Source organism: Panulirus ornatus, chromosome 3, assembly GCF_036320965.1.
Source record: "Panulirus ornatus isolate Po-2019 chromosome 3, ASM3632096v1, whole genome shotgun sequence".
Taxonomy (NCBI): Eukaryota; Metazoa; Arthropoda; class Malacostraca; order Decapoda; family Palinuridae; genus Panulirus; species Panulirus ornatus.
In genome coordinates, this window is record NC_092226.1 from 31,795,989 (window position 1) to 31,819,346 (window position 23,358).

Below are 23,358 nucleotides of genomic sequence, written 5' to 3' on the forward strand. Positions count from 1 at the left end.
TAATACCAACAGTATCAGGTGCATTTCCCTTGTATCATCCTAAAGTTCTACCTCTTTACCATTTACAACACTGCTGGCAGGAATAATTCGTTCTCTCGCCTCATTTTGCATCTCCCATTTTTTGCCTTCTTAATGTATGCCTTGCTTTTCTCCCTTTCTTCCCTTGATCTGTCAGATCTGATGAATACCCAAATAAATTCCACCTTGTCTTTAAGTTTCTTTATCCAAATAATTCGTAGCTAGATGATTCCAGATCAGTCATGACCATAACTGGTCATCCCTAAACATCTTAATTATTACCACCAATTCTTTTATCTTTTATCACAGAAATTGTGTGTGCCAATGCTTTGGTCTTCACTAATGCATGTATGTGTGTGTGTGTGTGTGTGTGTGTGTGTGTGTGTGTGTGTGTGTGTGTTCAGTCAAACCTGTTATGAGGCCATTCAAACAAGGTTAAAGGCAAATTGAATAGAGAAGATTCTTCCTGAAACTTCCGTTCAGCTTTCATCTTTATCTGAAATCACTGCAAATATGCTATTCATGAAGCAAAGTGCTCCTTTACCAGAAAGTTATATGCCAACCTCTCCACTTCAAAAAATTTTCTTTTAGGCCTTTGGCCAAAAGTATCTCTAAATTCTTGTCATACTACCTTTCCTTGCTTTTCCATTCTTTGGGCACTACAGCTGTCTCTCCTGACAGAGTAACTCTTTTTGGCTTTCTTTTATCCTCTGACTCCATCTTGGATGACTAACATTCCCTCCCTCTTTGATGCACTTCTACTCATTTCAAGCCCCTTCCTATTATCATTTTTTTTGTGCACAAGTACATGCATGACATGCATACTAGATGGCATCCTCCATGAGTTTTCAAGGAATACACTTCTAAATTTGCAAATGTGCTTGTCTATTTCAAGACAAATATACTTACTTCCTCACTGAAACAGGAATTGGTGAAGACTATCACAAAGAAGCAAAATCATTATAAACTTTCCAATCACTGTCCTGCTGCTCTGAGTTCTATTTCCAAAGATTTTGAGTCTCTTTTCAACTTCACCTACTTCACACCTCAAGATGAATATTTATGGGGGCTGGACGACACCTCTAGTGAGTTTTGCCCTGGATGATGGATGAAAAGCCAGTGCATGATAATTTCTTATCATAGTCAGTCATCCTCCATCCATGGCAATGAGAGCACATATGTGTAAGGAAATTTTCTTGGAAGGAAAGTTAGTGGCTTTTAGTTAGATTCAGAGGACTAGACAGACGATGATTCTGAATTATTTGACAAAAGATAATTAGTCTTTGGATTGTGTGGAGAAAGATTTTATAGACAACAACTTTTTCAGAACCAAAAACTGACCATGATGAGGCAGGAATAGGTTTTCTAGCAAAAGTGAGAGCAGTTTGCAAGTGCCCATCTGACCTTGACAATGCTGTCTAACTGATGCAGCAAGTAATTTTACAAACATGAATGTTTTGCTTACAGGAAAAACTTTTTAAATGAATGACACTGATTTTAACAAGAAAATGTTTATAGTATTGCATAAGGTAAAACATGGTAATAATCACTTTTCAATATTTTGTAGGTAAAATAAATTATCATAATATGTGCACTAGCAACTCACTTGACACAATGGCCTTCTTCTCACCCTTAATTTTAAGACAGTGCTGAAACATCTGAAAAAACTCAACATATTATTACAGCGAAAGTAGAGGATGATACATACTTCTAAATGATTACTTTCACTGATATGAATATCTTTGAAACTGTAATATTGGATAAATCTAACACCAAAGGGTCAAGCATCTTGAGTCTCACAGTCTTCTCTCTGCTAAGTAGTATGGCTTTCTCAATGCAAGACCTGTAAATCGCATCTTTTCATGACTTAGTGATGTCTAATCATCTCCTCTATTTAGGCAACCTATGTTATAGCCCTTGATATACCGAACACATTTAAGACAATGTGGCATCAAGGCCTGATTTCCAAGCCTCCTACTTTTCTGCTTTCCTCACTCACCATATTCTGTCACACCTGGCTTCTCTTCTAACTGACCTATCTCTGCAACTGTAGGTAAACTAAGCTCTCCCCTTTTCCCCTTCACTAGCAGTGTTCAACACTCTTCTTCTCTTTATCAATATCTTCCTTTCGATAGATAACCAAATGCAGTCATATGCTGACGACTCAATATTACATTCCTCTGTCTCTTTCAAATCCACTCTCACTTTTTCTGGCATGATCTAAATCACGCCTTGTTACAACTACCTCAGTAAGCCTGGATTTGGATAGGATTTTCCATTAGGAGAGACATGACCCAATTAAGTTTCATACCTATGACACATTCTTCCCCATTTCTCTTTCATAACATTCCCAGCTCCTTTAGTGTATCTCAGATATCCCCACACAACAGAGTAACATATTTGGTATTTTGCTTTTGCTTTGTCGCTGTCTCCCGTGTTAGCGAGATAGTGCAAGGAAACATGAAAGACTGGCCCAACCCACCCACATGCACATGCATTACATACATGTCCACACACGCCAATATACATACCTATACATCTCAACGTATACATATATATACACACACAGACATATACATATAAACACAGGTACATAATTCATACTGTCTGGCTTTATTCATTCCCATCGCCACCCCGCCACACATGAAATAAAAACCCCTCCCCCCTCATGTGTACCAGGTAGCATTAGGAAAAGAAAACAAAGGCCACATTCGTTCACACTCAGTCTCTAGCTGTCATGTAATAATGCACCGAAACCACAGCTCCCTTTCCACATCCAGGCCCCACAGAACTTTCCATGATTTACCCCAGATGCTTCACATGCCCTGGTTCAATCCACTGACAGCACGTCGACCCCGGTATACCACATCGTTCCAATTCACTCTATTCCTTGCACGCCTTTCACCCTCCTGCATGTTCAGGCCCCGATCACTCAAAATCTTTTTCACTCCATCTTTCCACCTCCAATTTGGTCTCCCACTTCTCCTCGTTCCCTCCACCTCTGACACATATATCCTCTTGGTCAATCTTTCCTCACTCATTCTCTCCATGTGACCTAACCATTTCAAAACACCCTCTTCTGCTCTCTCAACCACACTCTTTTTATTACCACACATCTCTCTTACCCAAATATTACTTACTCGATCAAACCACCTCACACCACATATTGTCCTCAAACATCTCATTTCCAGCACATCCACCCTCCTCCTCACAACTCTATCTATAGCCCACGCCTCGCAACCATATAACATTGTTGGAACCACTATTCCTTCAAACATACCCATTTTTGCTTACCGAGATAATGTTCTCGACTTCCACACATTCTTCAAGGCCCCCAGAATTTTCGCCCCCTCCCCCACCCTATGATTCACTTCCGCTTCCATGGTTCCATCCGCAGCCAAATCCACTCCCAGATATCTAAAACACTTCACTTTCTCCAGTTTTTCTCCATTCAAATTTACCTCCCAATTGACTTGTCCCTCAACCCTACTGTACCTAATAACCTTGCTCTTATTCACATTTACTCTCAGCTTTCTTCTTTCACACACTTTACCAAACTCAGTCACCAGCTTCTGCAGTTTCTCACACGAATCAGTCACCAGCGCTGTATCATCAGTGAACAACAACTGACTCACTTCCTAAGCTCTCTCATCCACAACAGACTGCATACTTGCCCCTCTTTCCAAAACTCTTGCATTTACCTCCCTAACAACTCCATCCATAAACAAATTAAACAGCCATGGAGACATCACACACCCCCGGCCGCAAACCTACATTCACTGAGAACCAATCACTTTCCTCTCTTCCTACACGTACACATGCCTTACAGCCTCGATAAAAACTTTCCACTGCTTCTAACAACTTGCCTCCCCCATCATATATTCTTAATACCTTCCACAGAGCATCTCTATAAACTTTTATCATATGCCTTCTCCAGATCCATAAATGCTACATACAAATCCATTTGCTTTTCTAAGTATTTCTCACATACTTTCTTCAAAGCAAACACCTGATCCACACATCCTCTACTACTTCTGAAACCACACTGCTCTTCCCCAGTCTGATGCTCTGTACCTGCCTTCACCCTCTCAATCAATACCCTCCCATATAATTTCCCAGGAATACCCAACAAACTTATACCTCTATAATTTGAGCACTCACTCTTATCCCCTTTGCCTTTGTACAATGGCACTATGCAAGCATTCTGCCAATCCTCAGGCACCTCACCATGAGTCATACATACATTAAATAACCTTACCAACCAATCAACAATACAGTCACCCCCTTTTTTCATACATTCCACTGCAATACCATCCAAACCCACTGCCTTGCCGGCTTTCATCTTCCGCAAAGCTTTTACTACCTCTTCTCTATTTACCAAATCATTCTCCCTAACCTTCTCACTTTGCACACCACCTTGACCAAAACATCCTATATCTGCCACTGCATCATCAAACACATTCAACAAACCTTGAAAATACTCACTCCATCTCTTTCTCACATCACCACTACTTGTTATCATGTTATCACCTCCCCATTTGCCCTCCTCACTGAAGTTCCCATTGATTCCCTTGTCTTACGCACTTTATTTACCTCCTTCCAAAACATCTTTTTATTCTCCCTAAAATTTATTGATACTCTCTCACCCCAACTCTCATTTGCCCTCTTTTTCACCTCTTGTACCTTTCTCTTGACCTCCTGCCTCTTTCTTTTATACATCTCCCATTCATTTGCATTATTTCCCTGCATAAGTCGTCCAAATGCCTTTCTCTTTCACTAACAATCTTACTTCTTCATCCCACCACTCACTACCGTTCCTAATCTGCCCACCTCCCATGCTTCTCATGCCACAAGCATCTTTTACGCAAGCCATCGCTGCTTCCCTAAATACATCCCATTCCTCCCCCACTCCCCTTACCTCCTTTGTTCTCACCTTTTTCCATTCTGTACTCATTCTCTCCTGGTACTTCCTCACACAAGTCTCCTTCCCAAGCTCACTTACTCTTACGACTCTCTTCAACCCAACATTCTTTCTTCTTTTCTGAAAACCTCTACAAATCTTCACTTTCGCCCCTACATATTTCGCCTCCACATATTTGGTATCAGACATCTCACTTTATGCAGGTTGCAAAGTCTACCTCTTAGAAATTTGGAGTCCTCCACAAGTACTTCATATTCCTCTCTTCCAAACAATCCCTGAACTCATATAAATGTCTGATATGTCCTTGAATGGAGCACTGCTCTTATGGCTGGGGAGATCCTAGATGTAAACACTTCCTTTATAGAGTCAAGACCAAACTAATCCATCTAATCAACTTTCCCAATCTGACAGCAGGGCTTGACCCACGCCTGTGTTGGTTCTCTTTCCTCTTCTGTAGTATCATTTTGGTTTATACTCTTCAGAACTGGCTGCTTAGGTATGTCCCTCTGCCATTAGCCAGACCCTATAATACTTGGTATCACTTGACTTCTGTGCAGCCACAGGCAACTAAGGATGAGGCAATAGTTACGACTGGTCCTTTCCCCACAGTATTAAGCTCTGGATCTCTACCTTCTCACACCTTTTCTAACAGTTACAACTGCCCCTTTCTCAAAGCAGCTTCTACTTCCTCCAAAACTCTTTGAATAGTCTATCTTTCTTTATTTCTCTGTATCTTTAGCCCATTTCAGTAATGCTTTTAGGGCCTGGCCTTGATGTGAAACTTTGCCTGTAACCAAAGCTTTTGACTTAAAGAAAGTAACATGATTTACACATGAAGAAAAATGTGCAGAAAGACTGTAACAGAATAGAAAGCAACAAGAAAGAACAGTGACTAGACACTGCAATGGAGTTTCAAGGATATTAGCATACTAATAAAAGAAAATAAACTGTAAAATCTACAAAGTTTATGATGTACAGAGCAAGAAAGAACAGAAGATGAGTTAAAAATATATATTTCAACAGCACATTCACTCGAGAAACATACTGCATAAAGAAATCTAAGAGCAGCATAAAGGAATTAAAGGGTTAATTTGCTGAGAAATCTGTGGAAGAGAATGTAAGAAAGCATATTGGATACCTGAAGAAGGGGATGCTGTGCTGCCTGTATTCACGTTAAAGCTGTAGAACACTTGCATGGAATACTGGGATGCTTTACATATGTTAAATGGAAAATGAGGAAGTAGAGAAAAAGTAGAAGATGATAGGACTGTTAGTCAAATGCAACATTAATCAAGAGTGGGGTAATATAAAGAGTATGGATACATGCATAAATCAGTTAAATAAACTCTTATGACTGAGAAAAAAATGTTTTATCAGGTGGGGACAGAGGATTAGAAAGAACAATTTACTGGCCACAGGCAATGGCTACAGAGGCATAAGGAAAGACTCGTAAAGTTTTGTATGGCACATCTTTATTCGTACAAAAAATGGCCTTATATAAGGAGAGTATGAAATAATCATCACTCGAATACATTTGTTATATTGCATGTGCCTTATTCACATACTTTCTTATAACTGTTACTATCAGAATGCAAAATCAGTTCCAAAACAAGTGCATATATACTTGTGACTGTAAAAGTGCATACCTGTATAGCAGTTGGCTCCTGGAATCCCAAATCATATATCTGCGACAGTATATCTCTGTCAAGACCCAAAGACTCGAACTCTAGTTCATGTCCTTCTTGAAACTGTTTAAATGCTGGGTTCTGAAATAAAATCCTTATGGTGAAGAAAATGCTCTCACAAACGAGTGACTAAATATAAGATAATAAAACTGAGATCATACATTATATTGCATCTCAAAAAGATGATAATATATGCAATTTTGACAGAGTTGATCCCCCTTAGTTTTGCCCTCCTGGCATAAAATTTTACTTGTACATTTTGGTATTCAAAGTTACTTTCAACTAAAATTACTCCTGATCACTACTTCTGCAATGAAACAGCAACAATCATTAGACTATTTCCTTTAGAGGAAAAAGATACCTCCTAAGTACAATATCAACAAATGAAATAGTTTTTGTCTCAAGAAATTAGGCATCTATGCTCTCAGCCACTCTACAGTGTTAGTGTTATGTAACTTAGATCTACAAAATAATTTTGTATAAAAAAAGTTAATGACACACATGGAAATATAAAATAATACAATCATACTGCCCTGTTTTCTTCATATCAAGACAGCATTATATTCAAATCATACATGAACACCATTAACAAAACATACTCCACTATAGCTGTTGATGGTGAAGTAGTCTCCAGCAGATTTTCTGTGTCTCCAACCTTTTGATGCTAGAGGAACCTCAGTGAATTTGTTGTACGTTTGGCCTCGGTAATGGTTAAATTCTTTTCTTTTACAAGATATCATAAGTGTCTGAAAAAAAAGTTGGCTTTGAGCTTGTGAAAAGCACGTTTTGAGCCCCTTATCATGTTGTGTTCTAGCTAACTGTCTAATTTAGCACAAGGTTGATAAACCCATGACAAATAATGCCACAGTAATGTTAAATGCACACATTAGTAAGGTATATTTTACAATTGTTGTAAACAAATCCATTTCTTAATCGACTACCAATGACAGAATCCACTTAAACAAATTCAACTTCAAACTCGTCTCTTCCTATCATAAACAATCATACCAGAAAATGTGTTGTGAAATTCTGGGCTCACATATGTGAGATGTTTCCAGAAACAGGTGTTTAACCTTTTGTATGCTGTATAATGCACATGTCCAGGACCACAGGTGACAGGAACTAGCAATGTCCCATTCATTAAGCCATGATGTGACTGGTAAAAAAAAAATTAACTTTCTTGGCATCACTCCCCTTCTCACAATGCAAACTGCCCTCATTTCTTTGTATTCATATGAGTCAGGCTAGTGAATGAGACCAATCCCCTTGGTGCTTCATCTCGCTAAATTCATATGGATTTCTGACACTTTCTGAGAAGTGTCTGAGTAAATCCTTTGGGACTTATGGGAATTTTTCAATCTGAATGATTGCATCAATACATTTACTGTTGCAACAATTAACATGCTTTTGCCATATATCCAGGTGAGGAATAATATGTTTGTCTGTTCTTGATTAGCGCAAAAGTCCTTAAACATGAATTCTCTTGCTGACAAAACTTGCCAACCAGGACAGTAGCTCCTGCAAACTTAATGAAAATGTAATTGTGTACTTTTCTGCCAATCATCAAAAACATGACGAAAAACTCCTGTGTGTGTTAATTTGACTAGTTCATTGTCAAACTAATAACAAGGGCAGTTATCAAAATTTTCATTTTCTAGAGTCTAACCACTTCTACATCTAGGGAAAAACTGTTGTTGACCTCCCTAAGTTTAACACAAACTCAAGACTGCTGATCTAGTTATCTATATATATCTCTAATGTCAATTCCATCTAGGAACTCCCACTCAGAGGCATTGGAAGAGGCATCCCTACCTCCTCTACATACAACACTCCTAGCATTCTTCCACCATTTTTCTGCCTCTAGTACTCTTCCACTCTATTTCCTATTTCAAAGGTCATCTTCCTGTCACACTAACCCTTTTAAATGTACTGTCATTCACTCTCCTTGCAAACTCCCCATCATGCATTCTTTCCACATGCCAAAACCAACTCAAAGTATTACGTTTCACCCACTTTACCACTCCATAATTCATTCCCTTTGCACTCCCTGCCATACCAAGTCCCTCATATACCCCTTCATTTCTTTCTTCATTTCATCTAGTCATACCACATGCTCCTCTCAAATGGCTTATTTCCACAGCCTGGATTCTTGACCTCTATGACTCATTCCATGTCCATGCTTTGGCTGCATAGGTCAGAGTAGGGACTATGCTGTTCCTTAATCTTTTCTTCACCTCCATAATCAAACCTTTACCCTTTATTAGTCTATTAAGGGACCCAATGACTCACCTACCCTGTACTGCTCTCCTTATCTCTCCTTCCATATCACCAAACTTACTTACAAAAGCTCCCAAATATCTAAATTCTCACCTCTCAGTCTTTTTGCTTCCCCATATCTGTAACACAGTTTAACAAACTTTCTTCTCTCACTCTATAGGGCTTTGCAAAATCTATACTTTCAATGTTTCCTTTTAAATACCATTATTTTACTTTTAGTTGCATTTACCTTCAATTGTCTACACTTACATAAATCATAAAACACAGTTACAACCTTCTGCTACTCCTCTCCACTCTCAGCAGACATTAAAGCATCATCTGCAAATGTCTTGTCACTAGCCACCACCACACTCCATCCCTGCATCCCCTTTCCCTTGTTTTGCTTTCATCTTTCTTATCACCCTATCTATACATATTTCTAAAAGCCATGGTGATATTACACAGCCCTGCCTCACACCCAAATTAAACTAAACTTTTGCTAAACTCTCCATCCACTCTTAACACATGCACTTGCTTCTATATGGAAGGCTATCACACCATACAACAGTTGTCTCCCTACCCCATATACCTCATACAGGATTCCACTTAACTCTGCCATACACTATCTCCAGATTCATGAAAGCTGCATACGTCTTCTTACCATAGATCTATCTATATCTCTGACTTCCATTCCCTCCAAGAACCCTCATCAAGAGGATGGCCACTTATCGCTGGCCTTGTCTCCCTTACATACACCATTCTGTGCATCCTTCCACCATTTCTCTCCCTTTAGTACTCTTCTACTCTATTTTTTCATGCCACAGGTGGTTTTCCTCTCACATCAACCCCCTTGATCATACTATCATACACTCTCCTTGTCCACTCCCCATCTTGCATTCTTTTCACATGCTCAAACAACCTCAAAGTATTATGTTTCACCCACTTTACCACTGTATAATTCATTCCCTGCCATTCCAAATCTCTCATACACTCCCTCATTTCATTCTTCATTCCATCTAGTTACACCACATGCTTCTCTCATATAGCTCATTTTCAAAGCCTATATTCTTGGCCTTTGTGACCTATTCCATATCCTTGTTTCAGCTGCATAGGTCAGGTTCAGAAGGAGACATTATGCTATCCCTTAAACTTTTCTTCACTTCCATATTTCCTTTACCCTTCATTATTCTATTAAGGGACTTTCCCTTAACCGTCCCTCTAAATAACCAAATTTACCTCAGACATTTCCCAAATACTTAGATTCTTTCACTTCTTCCAGTCTTTCTCCCCACATATCTATAACACATTTTCTTCTCTAAATCTATATGGCTTTGCAAAATCTATACTCTCACTATTTTCTTTGTATTTTCTTCAATCACCTACACTTACACACATCATCAAACACACAAGCTTCTGCAGCTTCTCTTCACTCTCGGCAAACAACATGGTATCATCCAAAAACAGGCTTGTAATCAACCACCATACTACACCACCTCACTACATCTCTGCATCCCCTCTCCCTAGTTTTGCTTTCATCTTTTCCATCATTCCATTCACATATATCTTTATAAGCTATGGTGACATCATGCAACCCTGCCTCACACCCACATGCATACTAAACTTTTGCCCAACTCTCCATCCATTCTTACAAATTTATTTGCTCCTTTAAAGAAGGCTTTCACACAATCCAAAAGGTTTCCCCCTAACCAATATATCCTTCTCACATCCCATACAGCATTCCTCTTGACTCTGTCATATGCAATTTCCAGATCCATACAAACTGCATAAAGCTTCCTACCTTTTGCTACTTACTTTTCCAGTCTTCTCACAGGAAAAGTCTGATCCACATATCCCCTTCCTCCTCACTTACTTTGCATTAAGGCACTCTTACCACTCTATCAATGAACACTTGCAAGCACTTAACAGACTTATTCCCCTATAATTGCTACATACATCTTTAGCATCTTTTCCTTCGAAGATAGGAACAATGATAGGTTTCATCCAATCCTCTGGCACAAATTTCTGTGTCCATACTAAATTACACATAAAATGTATCCACTCTGTGATAATTAAACATTTCGGCCATGATCCCATCCACACAAGGTGTCACTACTACCTTCAACATCATTGTCACCCTTTTCACCTCCCTTTTTGCTATAGGCCCTTACACTTGTATCCTCTTCTTCCATCCTCCATACCCATGCATGTAAGAACTACTGACTCACCTTCTCCCATATTCATCATTTCTTCAAAATATTCTTTTCATCTTCCATCTCTTCCTCAGCTATCCCCAGGAACATGATTTAAACATTCTTAGTCACTACTGTCAATCGAGAAAGACACAATCCTTCAGAAAATCAATATGGTGGGTTAAAATAATGACATTAGTTCATTAGCTGGGATTAAAATCATTTTCAGTGTCAGCACTTAGATTTGTATGTAAATACTGTCTAAGAAATATAACAAAAACAGAAGGAACATAAACATGTACTTTCTTATAGCAGTCCAAATGATTTAGTGGGCAAACCACTTCATATACATGTTTAGTTAAAAACCTAAACTCTACTACTTTACCGAAAAAAAAAAAAGAGAATGACCTCATAAGCAATCATACAGAGACAGAGGAATGATGCAATGTCATGGTTGGGATAATGGGCAATGATGGTATTACTGCTTTTAAGTTTTGGACACCACCCACCTCTCCAACACTACAAACAAAACTTACCATAACATAAGATCCCTTATGTCCAAAGTGCAACTTTCATAATGAAAGAATTTACAATCAATCCTGTTACTTTGCAGCTTCCATACTGAAATCACTACACACTTACTCCTTAACTCTTGCACTCACCCTAAATAGACATACATACACTACTTAACTTCTTGACAGAAGCCCCAATAGAAAAGGATCCTAGGACAGGTAGGTAAAGTACAATAAGGTGAGTAGAATTTTTTCTTATAGATCTCCAAGATATAGTTGAAGAATGTGTGGAAGGCGAGACTGTTATCTTGGAGAGCAAAAATGGGTATGTTTGAAGGAATAGTGGTTCCAACAATGTTATATAGCTGTGAGGCATGGGTTATAGATAGGGTTGTGTGGAGGAGGGTGGATATACTGGAAATGAGATGTTTGAGGACAGTGTGTGGTGTGAGGCGGTTTGATCGAGCACGTAATGAAAGGGCGAGAGAGATGTGTGGTAAAAAAAAAAGTGCGGTTGAGAGAGCAGAAGAGGGTATATTGAAATGGTTTGGTCACATGGAGAGAACGAGTGAGAAAAGATTGACAAAGATGATATAAGTGTCAGAGGTGGAGGGAATGAGAAGTGGGAGACCAAATTGGAGGGTGAAATGCGCACAAGGAATAGAGTGAATTGGAACAATGTGGTATACCGGGGTCGACATACTGTCAATGGATTGAACCAGGGCATGTGAAGCATCTGGGGTAAACAATGGAAAGTTTTGTGGGGCATGGATATGGAAAGGGAGCTGTGGTTTCGGTGCATCACACATGTCAGCTAGAGACTGAGTGTGAACGAATGTGGCCTTTTGTCCTTTCCCGACACTACCTCGCAGGGGGATGGGGGATGCTATTTCAAGTGTGGCAGGGTGGTGATTGGAATGAATAAAGGCAGCAAGTTTATGTCTGCATATGTATATATGCATAAGACAAGGGAGCAAATGGGAACTTCAGTGAAGGGCGCAAATGGGGAGGTGATAACAAGTAGTGGTGATGTGAGAAGGAGATGGAGTGAGTATTTTGAAGGTTTGTTGAATGTGTTTGATGATAGAGTGGCAGATATAGGGTGTTTTGGTCGAGGTGGTGTGCAAAGTGAGAGGGTTAGGGAAAATGATTTGGTAAACAGAGAAGAGGTAGTGAAAGCTTTGCGGAAGATGAAAGCCGGCAAGGCAGTGGGTTTGGATGGTATTGCAGTGGAATTTATTAAAAAAGGGGGTGACTGTATTGTTGACTGGTTGGTAAGGTTATTTAATGTATGTATGACTCATGGTGAGGTGCCTGAGGATTGGCAGAATGCGTGCATAGTGCCATTGTACAAAGGCAAAGGGGATAAGAGTGAGTGCTCAAATTACAGAGGTATAAGTTTGTTGAGTATTCCTGGTAAATTATATGGGAGGGTATTGATTGAGAGGGTGAAGGCATGTACAGAGCATCAGATTGGGGAAGAGCAGTGTGGTTTCAGAAGTGGTAGAGGATGTGTGGATCAGGTGTTTGCTTTGAAGAATGTATGTGAGAAATACTTAGAAAAGCAAATGGATTTGTATGTAGCATTTATGGATCTGGAGAAGGCATATGATAGAGTTGATAGAGATGCTCTGTGGAAGGTATTAAGAATATATGTTGTGGGAGGAAAGTTGTTAGAAGCAGTGAAAAGTTTTTATCGAGGATGTAAGGCATGTGTACGTGTAGGAAGAGAGGAAAGTGATTGGTTCTCAGTGAATGTAGGTTTGCGGCAGGGGTGTGTGATGTCTCCATGGTTGTTTAATTTGTTTATGGATGGGGTTGTTAGGGAGGTAAATGCAAGAGTTTTGGAAAGAGGGGCAAGTATGAAGTCTGTTGGGGATGAGAGAGCTTGGGAAGTGAGTCAGTTGTTGTTCGCTGATGATACAGCGCTGGTGGCTGATTCATGTGAGAAACTGCAGAAGCTGGTGACTGAGTTTGGAAAAGTGTGTGGAAGAAGAAAGTTAAGAGTAAATGTGAATAAGAGCAAGGTTATTAGGTACAGTAGGGTTGAGGGTCAAGTCAATTGGGAGGTGAGTTTGAATGGAGAAAAACTGGAGGAAGTGAAGTGTTTTAGATATCTGGGAGTGGATCTGGCAGCGGATGGAACCATGGAAGCGGAAGTGGATCATAGGGTTGGGGAGGGGGCGAAAATCCTGGGGGCCTTGAAGAATGTGTGGAAGTCGAGAACATTATCTCGGAAAGCAAAAATGGGTATGTTTGAAGGAATAGTGGTTCCAACAATGTTGTATGGTTGCGAGGCGTGGGCTATGGATAGAGTTGTGCGCAAGAGGATGGATGTGCTGGAAATGAGATGTTTGAGGACAATGTGTGGTGTGAGGTGGTTTGATTGAGTGAGTAACGTAAGGGTAAGAGAGATGTGTGGAAATAAAAAGAGCGTGGTTGAGAGAGCAGAAGAGGGTGTTTTGAAGTGGTTTGGGCACATGGAGAGGATGAGTGAGGAAAGATTGACCAAGAGGATATATGTGTCGGAGGTGGAGGGAACAAGGAGAAGAGGGAGACCAAATTGGAGGTGGAAAGATGGAGTGAAAAAGATTTTGTGTGATCAGGGCCTGAACATGCAGGAGGGTGAAAGGAGGGCAAGGAATAGAGTGAATTGGAGTGATGTGGTATACCGGGGTTGACGTGCTGTCAGTGGATTGAATCAAGGCATGTGAAGCGTCTGGGGTAAACCATGGAAAGCTGTGTAGGTATGTATATTTGCGTGTGTGGACGTGTGTATATACATGTGTATGGGGGGGGGGGGGGCATTTCTTTCGTCTGTTTCCTTGCGCTACCTCGCAAACGCGGGAGACAGCGACAAAGTATAACAAAAAAAAAATATGTATATATATGTATACATTAAAATGTGTAGGTGTGTATATATGTGTGGATGTGTATGTATATACATGTGTATGTGGGTAGGTTGGGCCATTCTTTCATCTGTTTCCATATACTACCTTGCTAATGTGGGAGATAGCGACAAAGTATAATAAATATATGAAATAAATAATAAATCTTATGTGCATTTAACATGATGGTAGCACTATGTGTTATTTAGTCTATCTCATCAGTTAAATCAGACAACTTAGCTAGAAAACTAAATGACAAAAGGGCAAGTGATAAAATAAAAAACAGCTGATTAACTCATACTTGTACATGATGGTAAGAAATGGAATGTTCAGAGATGCAAATTGATCTAATGTAAATCATCACATAATACAACAACAAACTGAAAGGCACTTTAGGAAATAACCATCAATGCATTATACTGCTTCAAGCTGTACTTTATCTTAGTTGCCATAAAATGTATAGTAGGTACTATACTGTACCAAACATTTAAGTGAAAAAGCGGCATCAAATTGACACATACAGATTTGTCACCCATATAGGACTGCTTTCGCTGCAACTCCCATTCTTGTTTCTTTTTCATTTGCTTTTGTCTTTCTAACTTTGCTGCCACTGTCACTGGTATGCTTATCACAGGTAACTGCGCCTGAGTTGAAGTCCATCGTATCTGAGAAATTATTACATGTATGAGTAAATCAAATGAAAAGCAAAACACTGCTGAAACACAGGAGTAACAACATGATCTGATTACTTAGGGAAACTTCAAAAGCATTCTGCACAGTCATAGTGCCAAGCTAGACATCAGAGTGACATGTCCAGTTTCCAATAAGTCCAATCTGCATTCATGTGCCTTGTACATTTTAAAAAAAAGCACTCATAAGATAGTAAGGATGTACGTAAAAGGCTAAGGACAGAGAGAGCTAATCACCAAAAATCTAATCTAAGATCTAGGTTTGCTTGTGTCATACTCAGTGGGCATTATCTATAGTTACAGCAGGACTGGTAATCTATTCTGAGAGAAGAATTATCACAGAAAACTGATGGCAGCTTATCATTAGTTGAGATGGATTTACCAGAAAATACTGTATTAAGACCAAACAGCAATTTTGCAGGTGACCTTTTATAAACAGGTATGTGATATAAAAATTATTCTCAATTGGCTCACATAAATGTATTTGCAATAAAAAACTGAACCTTCTTGATAAAAACTGATAGTTAAACCAGTGAGCTCCATCTAATTATTCCATCTTATTTTCTGAGAATTTATAAATCTTAATGGAAAGGCATTACATAACTATAATTTTATTAACTAAAGTACATTACATCACTCATATGGGTGTTACCAACTCTCCCTGCTTGTGGTTACACTGCAAATGGAAAATCACCTTCAGGAAGGTAGTACCATCATCAATGAATGAAAAAGAGTGCTGCCTCATTGAGGAACTTGTCACTCCAAATGAGTCAATCATTTCCCTGCCCATGATTGGAATGCAGCCTTGAAGCTGCAAGTACCTGAAAAAAAGGGCCTTGGAGTTCTATTATCAGTTTTTTACCCATGTACATACATTACTCTTTGAACTAATGTGAGTATTGATAACTCAAACAGGTTACACACTTTTTTTTTTTTTTTTTTTTTTTTTTATATACTTTGTCGCTGTCTCCCGCGTTTGCGAGGTAGCGCAAGGAAACAGACGAAAGAAATGGCCCAACCCCCCCCCCCATACACATGTACATACACACGTCCACACACGCAAATATACATACCTACACAGCTTTCCATGGTTTACCCCAGACGCTTCACATGCCTTGATTCAATCCACTGACAGCACGTCAAACCCTGTATACCACATCGCTCCAATTCACTCTATTCCTTGCCCTCCTTTCACCCTCCTGCATGTTCAGGCCCCGATCACACAAAATCTTTTTCACTCCATCTTTCCACCTCCAATTTGGTCTCCCTCTTCTCCTCGTTCCCTCCACCTCCGACACATATATCCTCTTGGTCAATCTTTCCTCACTCATTCTCTCCATGTGCCCAAACCATTTCAAAACACCCTCTTCTGCTCTCTCAACCACGCTCTTTTTATTTCCACACATCTCTCTTACCCTTACGTTACTTACTCGATCAAACCACCTCACACCACACATTGTCCTCAAACATCTCATTTCCAGCACATCCATCCTCCTGCGCACAACTCTATCCATAGCCCACGCCTCGCAACCACACTTATGCACATATAATATGGTCTTCACAGAATTACTGACTACACAAAATTTTACAGCAAGACACTCCTATGAGAATTATTTCTATGCATGTTGCATGTGGTACAGAGATTTTAAGGTACTACAGCTTTCAAGAGGAGTGATAACTTGAGACAATTTATTATATTTCCAACTCAGCATGAAAAAATATAAACAATGATGATTGGGGCTTCAAGGGAAGGGAAACTCCATGATAAATGTAAGTTCTGAAAAGAGAAAAACCTTCTCTCCAAGGCAGTGTCCCAAAAGCATGAGACATCTTCTAGGATGTCTTTGAGGAAACTAACGTTAAGTCCTTCCAATTCTCATTACTTCAGGTGAGAAAGTAGTAGCCTTCCTCACCCTTCTCTAACCACTCCATCATGACTATCAACCCACTCAGTTCCAGTGAATAGCAGCTCACCAGGACTGGCCACCAGTGGAGTGAAATCTCTGTAGGGATGAAAAACATCAAGTGGGAGCCACTGATGGACCCCCAGAAAGCACTGATGCCACAACTGCACATAAAATTAGGCCTTATGAAACAGTTTGTCACAGCTTTAGATAAGGAGTCTGCAGTCTTAAAGTGCCTTCAAGACTTCTTCCCTAAGCTGTTTAAGACAAAGGTCAAAGCTGGTGTCTTCATCAGACCACAGATAAAGAAGATCCTGGAGTGCAAGGAATTCACCAAGAAACTCACTTGGAAGGAGAAAGCAGCTTGGTAGAGCTTTGTCGCAGTGGTTTAGGGTTTCCTGAGCAATTACAAGGCTGAAAACTATGTGGAGGTGGTTGAGACTAAAATGGGTACCAGGATGTCCCTCAAAAGTCCATATCCTTGATGCTCATCTTGATAAACTCAAGAATATGGGAGCGTATTCGGAGGAGCAAGGCAGGTGCTTTCACCAATTATATACTGGACTTTGAACGCTGCTACCTGGGAACATATAACGAGAACATGATGGGAGATTATATTTGGGGTCTCATCGTGAAAGTGATTTACAGTGCAATCGTAAATCTCGAGAAACTACTCGCTTCTAAATCTTTTGTGATCACTTTCATTCAACATTAGTGTAAATATATGCTAATTTTCATTCATTTGTTGTTGTTTTTCTGACTTTATGTGAACAAAAATGTGCAAACTTGCCCGTTGTCCAATTGGAAATGGGTTAATTTTGAAATATCACTGTCCTAGTCACAAAAGAAAGGTTTGAAGGGAATAGCCTTTTTCTGTACTTTTTATGCATAAGCAATTAGGAAATAACATTCATTACCCAGGAACAAAACCATTGTTACACAGTGTTATATGTGATGGAGGGTCAGACCCTGACAATCACGAATACGTGTGTTTCATCATCATGAAAGTATGTGAAAACACTTGCAGATATCAACTAAACCTATAAAAACTTCACCTAACTTCCCCTTTCTCTGGCTCCCCAAAATTTCTTACTTCTCAGTGTTACTGTCAAATATATTAAACACACCCATGGTCAAAGCTTCACACCAAAATATATAAACACTGTAGATAACACACTGGGCAGCTGGAGGTGACACTGCCCATCCTCCCCATTAGCAGTCATTTTATGCTGTCTCCAGTTGCAGAGTCAATGAATAATAGAATTTTTACAACAGGTGTTCTCATAGGTTTTGTTGATTTCTGTATGTATTTCAACTAATTCTACCTTAATCCCACGTTTTCCCTGATTTTCATAGCCCTCCCATTTATCAAGTTTATGTTATCACATGTAAAAAGATGTATATCACACAGTGACAGTCTAAATCACTTCTACTGACTGTAAAGAAGGTAATGAAACCAATTTCGTCAATTTTTTTTTTTTTCGTTGTCTAGTCCTGCAGCCTCCTTTACCATAACATTTAATAGTGTATAGTTTTTTAATGGAATAAGGGGATATTTTGTGGAACAGCCTATGACCAGGGGAGTATTATTGGGATAATTCTTTACCATAAAATTTTTGATTTGTCATCATAGAGAGAAATGTGGGCTTTGTTAAAAATAAATAATAAGTAAAACACTTCTAGAAATCAATAAAACCTATTAAAACTTTACCTACTTTCCTGATAGTGTCAATACCTACCTTGTCTTTCATGTTATGTGAAAAAATAACATTGCTCTCGTCTCGTGTTTACGTTACTGAGTATTGTGTTGCGTTTGTCAGTTTCCACATGCAAACAAATTTCTTTCAGGCACACATCCTTCACCATATGACATGACGCAGTTGGTGACTGTAATGCTGGTAAAATTTGTTTATGAAATTAAAAACTTCTAAGTAAATATCGACTTTTAAGTAGAGTTTGAGAGGGGTTTCATAAGTTTTCTTAATTTTGGCGGGTGTTTTACATGCACATATGTTATCCTAACATATTCCCTTATCTTCCTACACCACTTGACCAGCGACCTATATAATGTTAATGTGTAACCAGTCATGAACGTGGTAATTTTCTCCGTCAATTACCTGTTCACAATAAATTCTATTATTCCACTCGGATCTACATTAGATTCCGCATTCAATAAGAATTTGTTAATAAACTGCAACTTTGGGTTTCTTTGCCTCTTCAGTTTCCACGTTTTCATATTATTAGATCTAGCTTGCTTGTGCTCATCCCCATTCATTACGAGGATGGTATCCAGCTAACATAATTTACATCTGGATGTGGTTTCCTGCCAAGTAGATGTGTGTAAATATAAATGACATCAGTTCTTTACCTGAGTACGATGAAAACACTGAAGATGTTTTGAAAACCGAGAAATTATACATTGCACTGGTGTAACATTGGTGTAATTCATAATGCCCTGCAGAGGTAAGTTGATCAGTTCACCATCCAACACACTTTGTAATTTCTAGTATTTTTGAATTATGTTCATGTAATAACTGCATACGGTACAGCACTTCAGTCAGTCTCACTGCATCAGTAACTCGCTAAGAGTTTCTGATTTATCAGTATCAGGTGAATGTGTCTCAAAAGCAGTGTGATTATGGCATAAACTTACTCCTGGTAAGTTTAAGTTTCAGAGTCCTTAACTGCATAAGGAATTTATTTCATAGTGAAAGGTTTTCATATAATCTTTCTATGACTTCATTAATTTATTGCATATTTTCATACAACCCGGACAATTTATCGAGAATCTCAATGCAAAAAGAACGGCAAACTTTAAAAAGTGCCGTATGGAGTTTCAGGATCATGCATAGTCTGTTTATTTACAAGCATAACAAGCCTAAATAGTATATATATATATATATATATATATATATATATATATATATATATATATATATATATATATATTTTTATACTTTGTCGCTGTCTCCCGCGTTTGCGAGGTAGCGCAAGGAAACAGACGAAAGAAATGGCGCAACCCACCCCCATACACATGTATATACATACGTCCACACACGCAAATATACATACCTATTGACGTTTGTGTAAATAAATTATACATTTCCTTTTTTCCATAGCCAGAGGTTGAACCATTATGTGACATTCTTTTTTTTCATTCATTTCAAGCTAGAGGTTTCAGTTTTCTAAATTGTTTCTTACATTTCTCATATGTATATATATGTATGTGTGTGTGTGTGTATATGTGCATATGTGTGTGTATGTGTGTGTATGTGTATATGTATATATATATGTATATTATCCCTGGGGATAGGGGTGAAAGAATACTTCCCACGTATTCCTCGCGTGTCGTAGAAAGCGACTAGAGGGGACGGGAGCGGGGGGCCAGAAATCCTCCCCTCCTTGTATTAACTTTCTAAAATGGGGGATATATATATATATATATATATATATATATATATATATATATATATATATATATATATATATATGAGAACGTTATCTCGGATATGTTTGAAGGACTAGTGGTTCCAACAATGGTTGCGAGGCATGGGCTATAGATAGGGTTGTGCGGAGCAGGGTGGATTTGTTGGAAATGAGATGTTTGAGGACAATGTGTGGTGTGAGGTGGTTTGATCAAGTAAGTAATGAAAGGGTAAGAGAGATGTGTGGTAATAAAAAGAGTGGTTGAGAGAGCAGAAGAGGGTGTATTGAAATGGTTTGGTCACATGGGGAGAATGAGTGAGGAAAGATTGACAAAGAGGATATATGTGTCAGAGGTGGAGGAACGAGAAGTGGAAGACCAAATTGGAGGTGGAGGGATGGAGTGAAAACGATTTTGAGCGATCGGGGCCTGAACATGCAGGAGGGTGAAAGGCGTGCAAGGAATAGAGTGAATTGGAACGATGTGGTATACCGGGGTCGACGTGCTGTCAGTTAATTGAACCAGGGCATGTGAAGCGTCTGGGGTAAAGTTTTGTGGGGCCTGGATGTCGAAAAGAAGCTGTGGTTTCGGTGCATTATACATGACAGCTGGGGACTGTGTGAACGAATGTGGCCTTTGTTGTCTTTTCTTAGCGCTACCTCGCGCGCGTGCTGGGGAGAGGGGGTTGTCATATATATATATATATATATATATATATATATATATATATATATATATATATATATATATGTTTGAGAGGGTGAAGGCATGTACAGAGCATCAGATTGGGGAAGAGCAGTGTGGTTTCAGAAGTGGTAGTGGATGTGTGGATCAGGTGTTTGCTTTGAAGAATGTATGTGAGAAATACTTAGAAAAGCAAATGGATTTGTATGTAGCATTTATGGATCTGGAGAAGGCATATGATAGAGTTGATAGAGATGCTCTGTGGAAGGTATTAAGAATATATGGTGTGGGAGGCAAGTTGTTAGAAGCAGTGAAAAGTTTTTATCGAGGATGTAAGGCATGTGTACGTGTAGCAAGAGAGGAAAGTGATTGGTTCTCAGTGAATGTAGGTTTGCGGCAGGGGTGTGTGATGTCTCCATGGTTGTTTAATTTGTTTATGGATGGGGTTGTTAGGGAGGTGAATGCAAGAGTTTTGGAAAGAGGGGCAAGTATGAAGTCTGTTGGGGATGAGAGAGCTTGGGAAGTGAGTCAGTTGTTGTTCGCTGATGATACAGCGCTGGTGGCTGATTCATGTGAGAAACTGCAGAAGCTGGTGACTGAGTTTGGTAAAGTGTGTGAAAGAAGAAAGTTAAGAGTAAATGTGAATAAGAGCAAGGTTATTAGGTACAGTAGGGTTGAGGGTCAAGCCAATTGGGAGGTGAGTTTGAATGGAGAAAAACTGGAGGAAGTAAAGTGTTTTAGATATCTGGGAGTGGATCTGGCAGCGGATGGAACCATGGAAGCGGAAGTGGATCATAGGGTTGGGGAGGGGGCGAAAATTCTGGGAGCCTTGAAGAATGTGTGGAAGTCGAGAACATTATCTTGGAAAGCAAAAATGGGTATGTTTGAAGGAATAGTGGTTCCAACAATGTTGTATGGTTGCGAGGCGTGGGCTATGGATAGAGTTGTGCGCAGGAGGATGGATGTGCTGGAAATGAGATGTTTGAGGACAATGTGTGGTGTGAGGTGGTTTGATCGAGTAAGTAACGTAAGGGTAAGAGAGATGTGTGGAAATAAAAAGAGCGTGGTCGAGAGAGCAGAAGAGGGTGTTTTGAAATGGTTTGGGCACATGGAGAGAATGAGTGAGGAAAGATTGACCAAGAGGATATATGTGTCGGAGGTGGAGGGAACGAGGAGAAGTGGGAGACCAAATTGGAGGTGGAAAGATGGAGTGAAAAAGATTTTGTGTGATTGGGGCCTGAACATGCAGGAGGGTGAAAGGAGGGCAAGGAATAGAGTGAATTGGATCGATGTGGTATACCGGGGTTGACGTGCTGTCAGTGGATTGAATCAGGGCATGTGAAGCGTCTGGGGTAAACCATGGAAAGCTGTGTAGGTATGTATATTTGCGTGTGTGGACGTATGTATATACATGTATATGGTGGTGGGTTGGGCCATTTCTTTCGTCTGTTTCCTTGCGCTACCTCGCAAACGCGGGAGACAGCGACAAAGCAAAAAAAAAAAAAAAAAAAAATATATATATATATATATATATATATATATATATATATATATATATATATATATGCATGTGTACGTGTAGGAAGAGAGGAAAGTGATTGGTTCTCAGTGAATGTAGGTTTGCGGCAGGGGTGTGTGATGTCTCCATGGTTGTTTAATTTGTTTATGGATGGGGTTGTTAGGGAGGTAAATGCAAGAGTTTTGGAAAGAGGGGCAAGTATGAAGTCTGTTGGGGATGAGAGAGCTTGGGAAGTGAGTCAGTTGTTGTTCGCTGATGATACAGCGCTGGTGGCTGATTCATGTGAGAAACTGCAGAAGCTGGTGACTGAGTTTGGAAAAGTGTGTGGAAGAAGAAAGTTAAGAGTAAATGTGAATAAGAGCAAGGTTATTAGGTACAGTAGGGTTGAGGGTCAAGTCAATTGGGAGGTGAGTTTGAATGGAGAAAAACTGGAGGAAGTGAAGTGTTTTAGATATCTGGGAGTGGATCTGGCAGCGGATGGAACCATGGAAGCGGAAGTGGATCATAGGGTGGGGGAGGGGGCGAAAATCCTGGGGGCCTTGAAGAATGTGTGGAAGTCGAGAACATTATCTCGGAAAGCAAAAATGGGTATGTTTGAAGGAATAGTGGTTCCAACAATGTTGTATGGTTGCGAGGCGTGGGCTATGGATAGAGTTGTGCGCAGGAGGA

General features: G+C 39.6%; 1 protein-coding gene across 1 annotated transcript in view; it reads right to left on the reverse strand.

Annotated features, from left to right (window-relative positions):
* Positions 1-19,614, reverse strand: part of Dbp21E2 (putative ATP-dependent RNA helicase Dbp21E2) — an 84,568-nt gene extending 64,954 nt beyond the window's left edge. Inside the window, exons 1-4 of the mRNA XM_071686517.1 lie at positions 19,431-19,614; positions 14,991-15,134; positions 7,224-7,370; positions 6,586-6,705 (exon numbers count right to left, since the gene is read on the reverse strand). Coding sequence (XP_071542618.1) covers positions 6,586-6,705; positions 7,224-7,370; positions 14,991-15,134; positions 19,431-19,511 — 492 coding nt within the window. The 5' untranslated portion in view covers positions 19,512-19,614. The remainder of the gene's footprint in view (positions 1-6,585; positions 6,706-7,223; positions 7,371-14,990; positions 15,135-19,430) is intronic.
* Between the last annotated feature and the right edge of the window lie 3,744 nt (positions 19,615-23,358).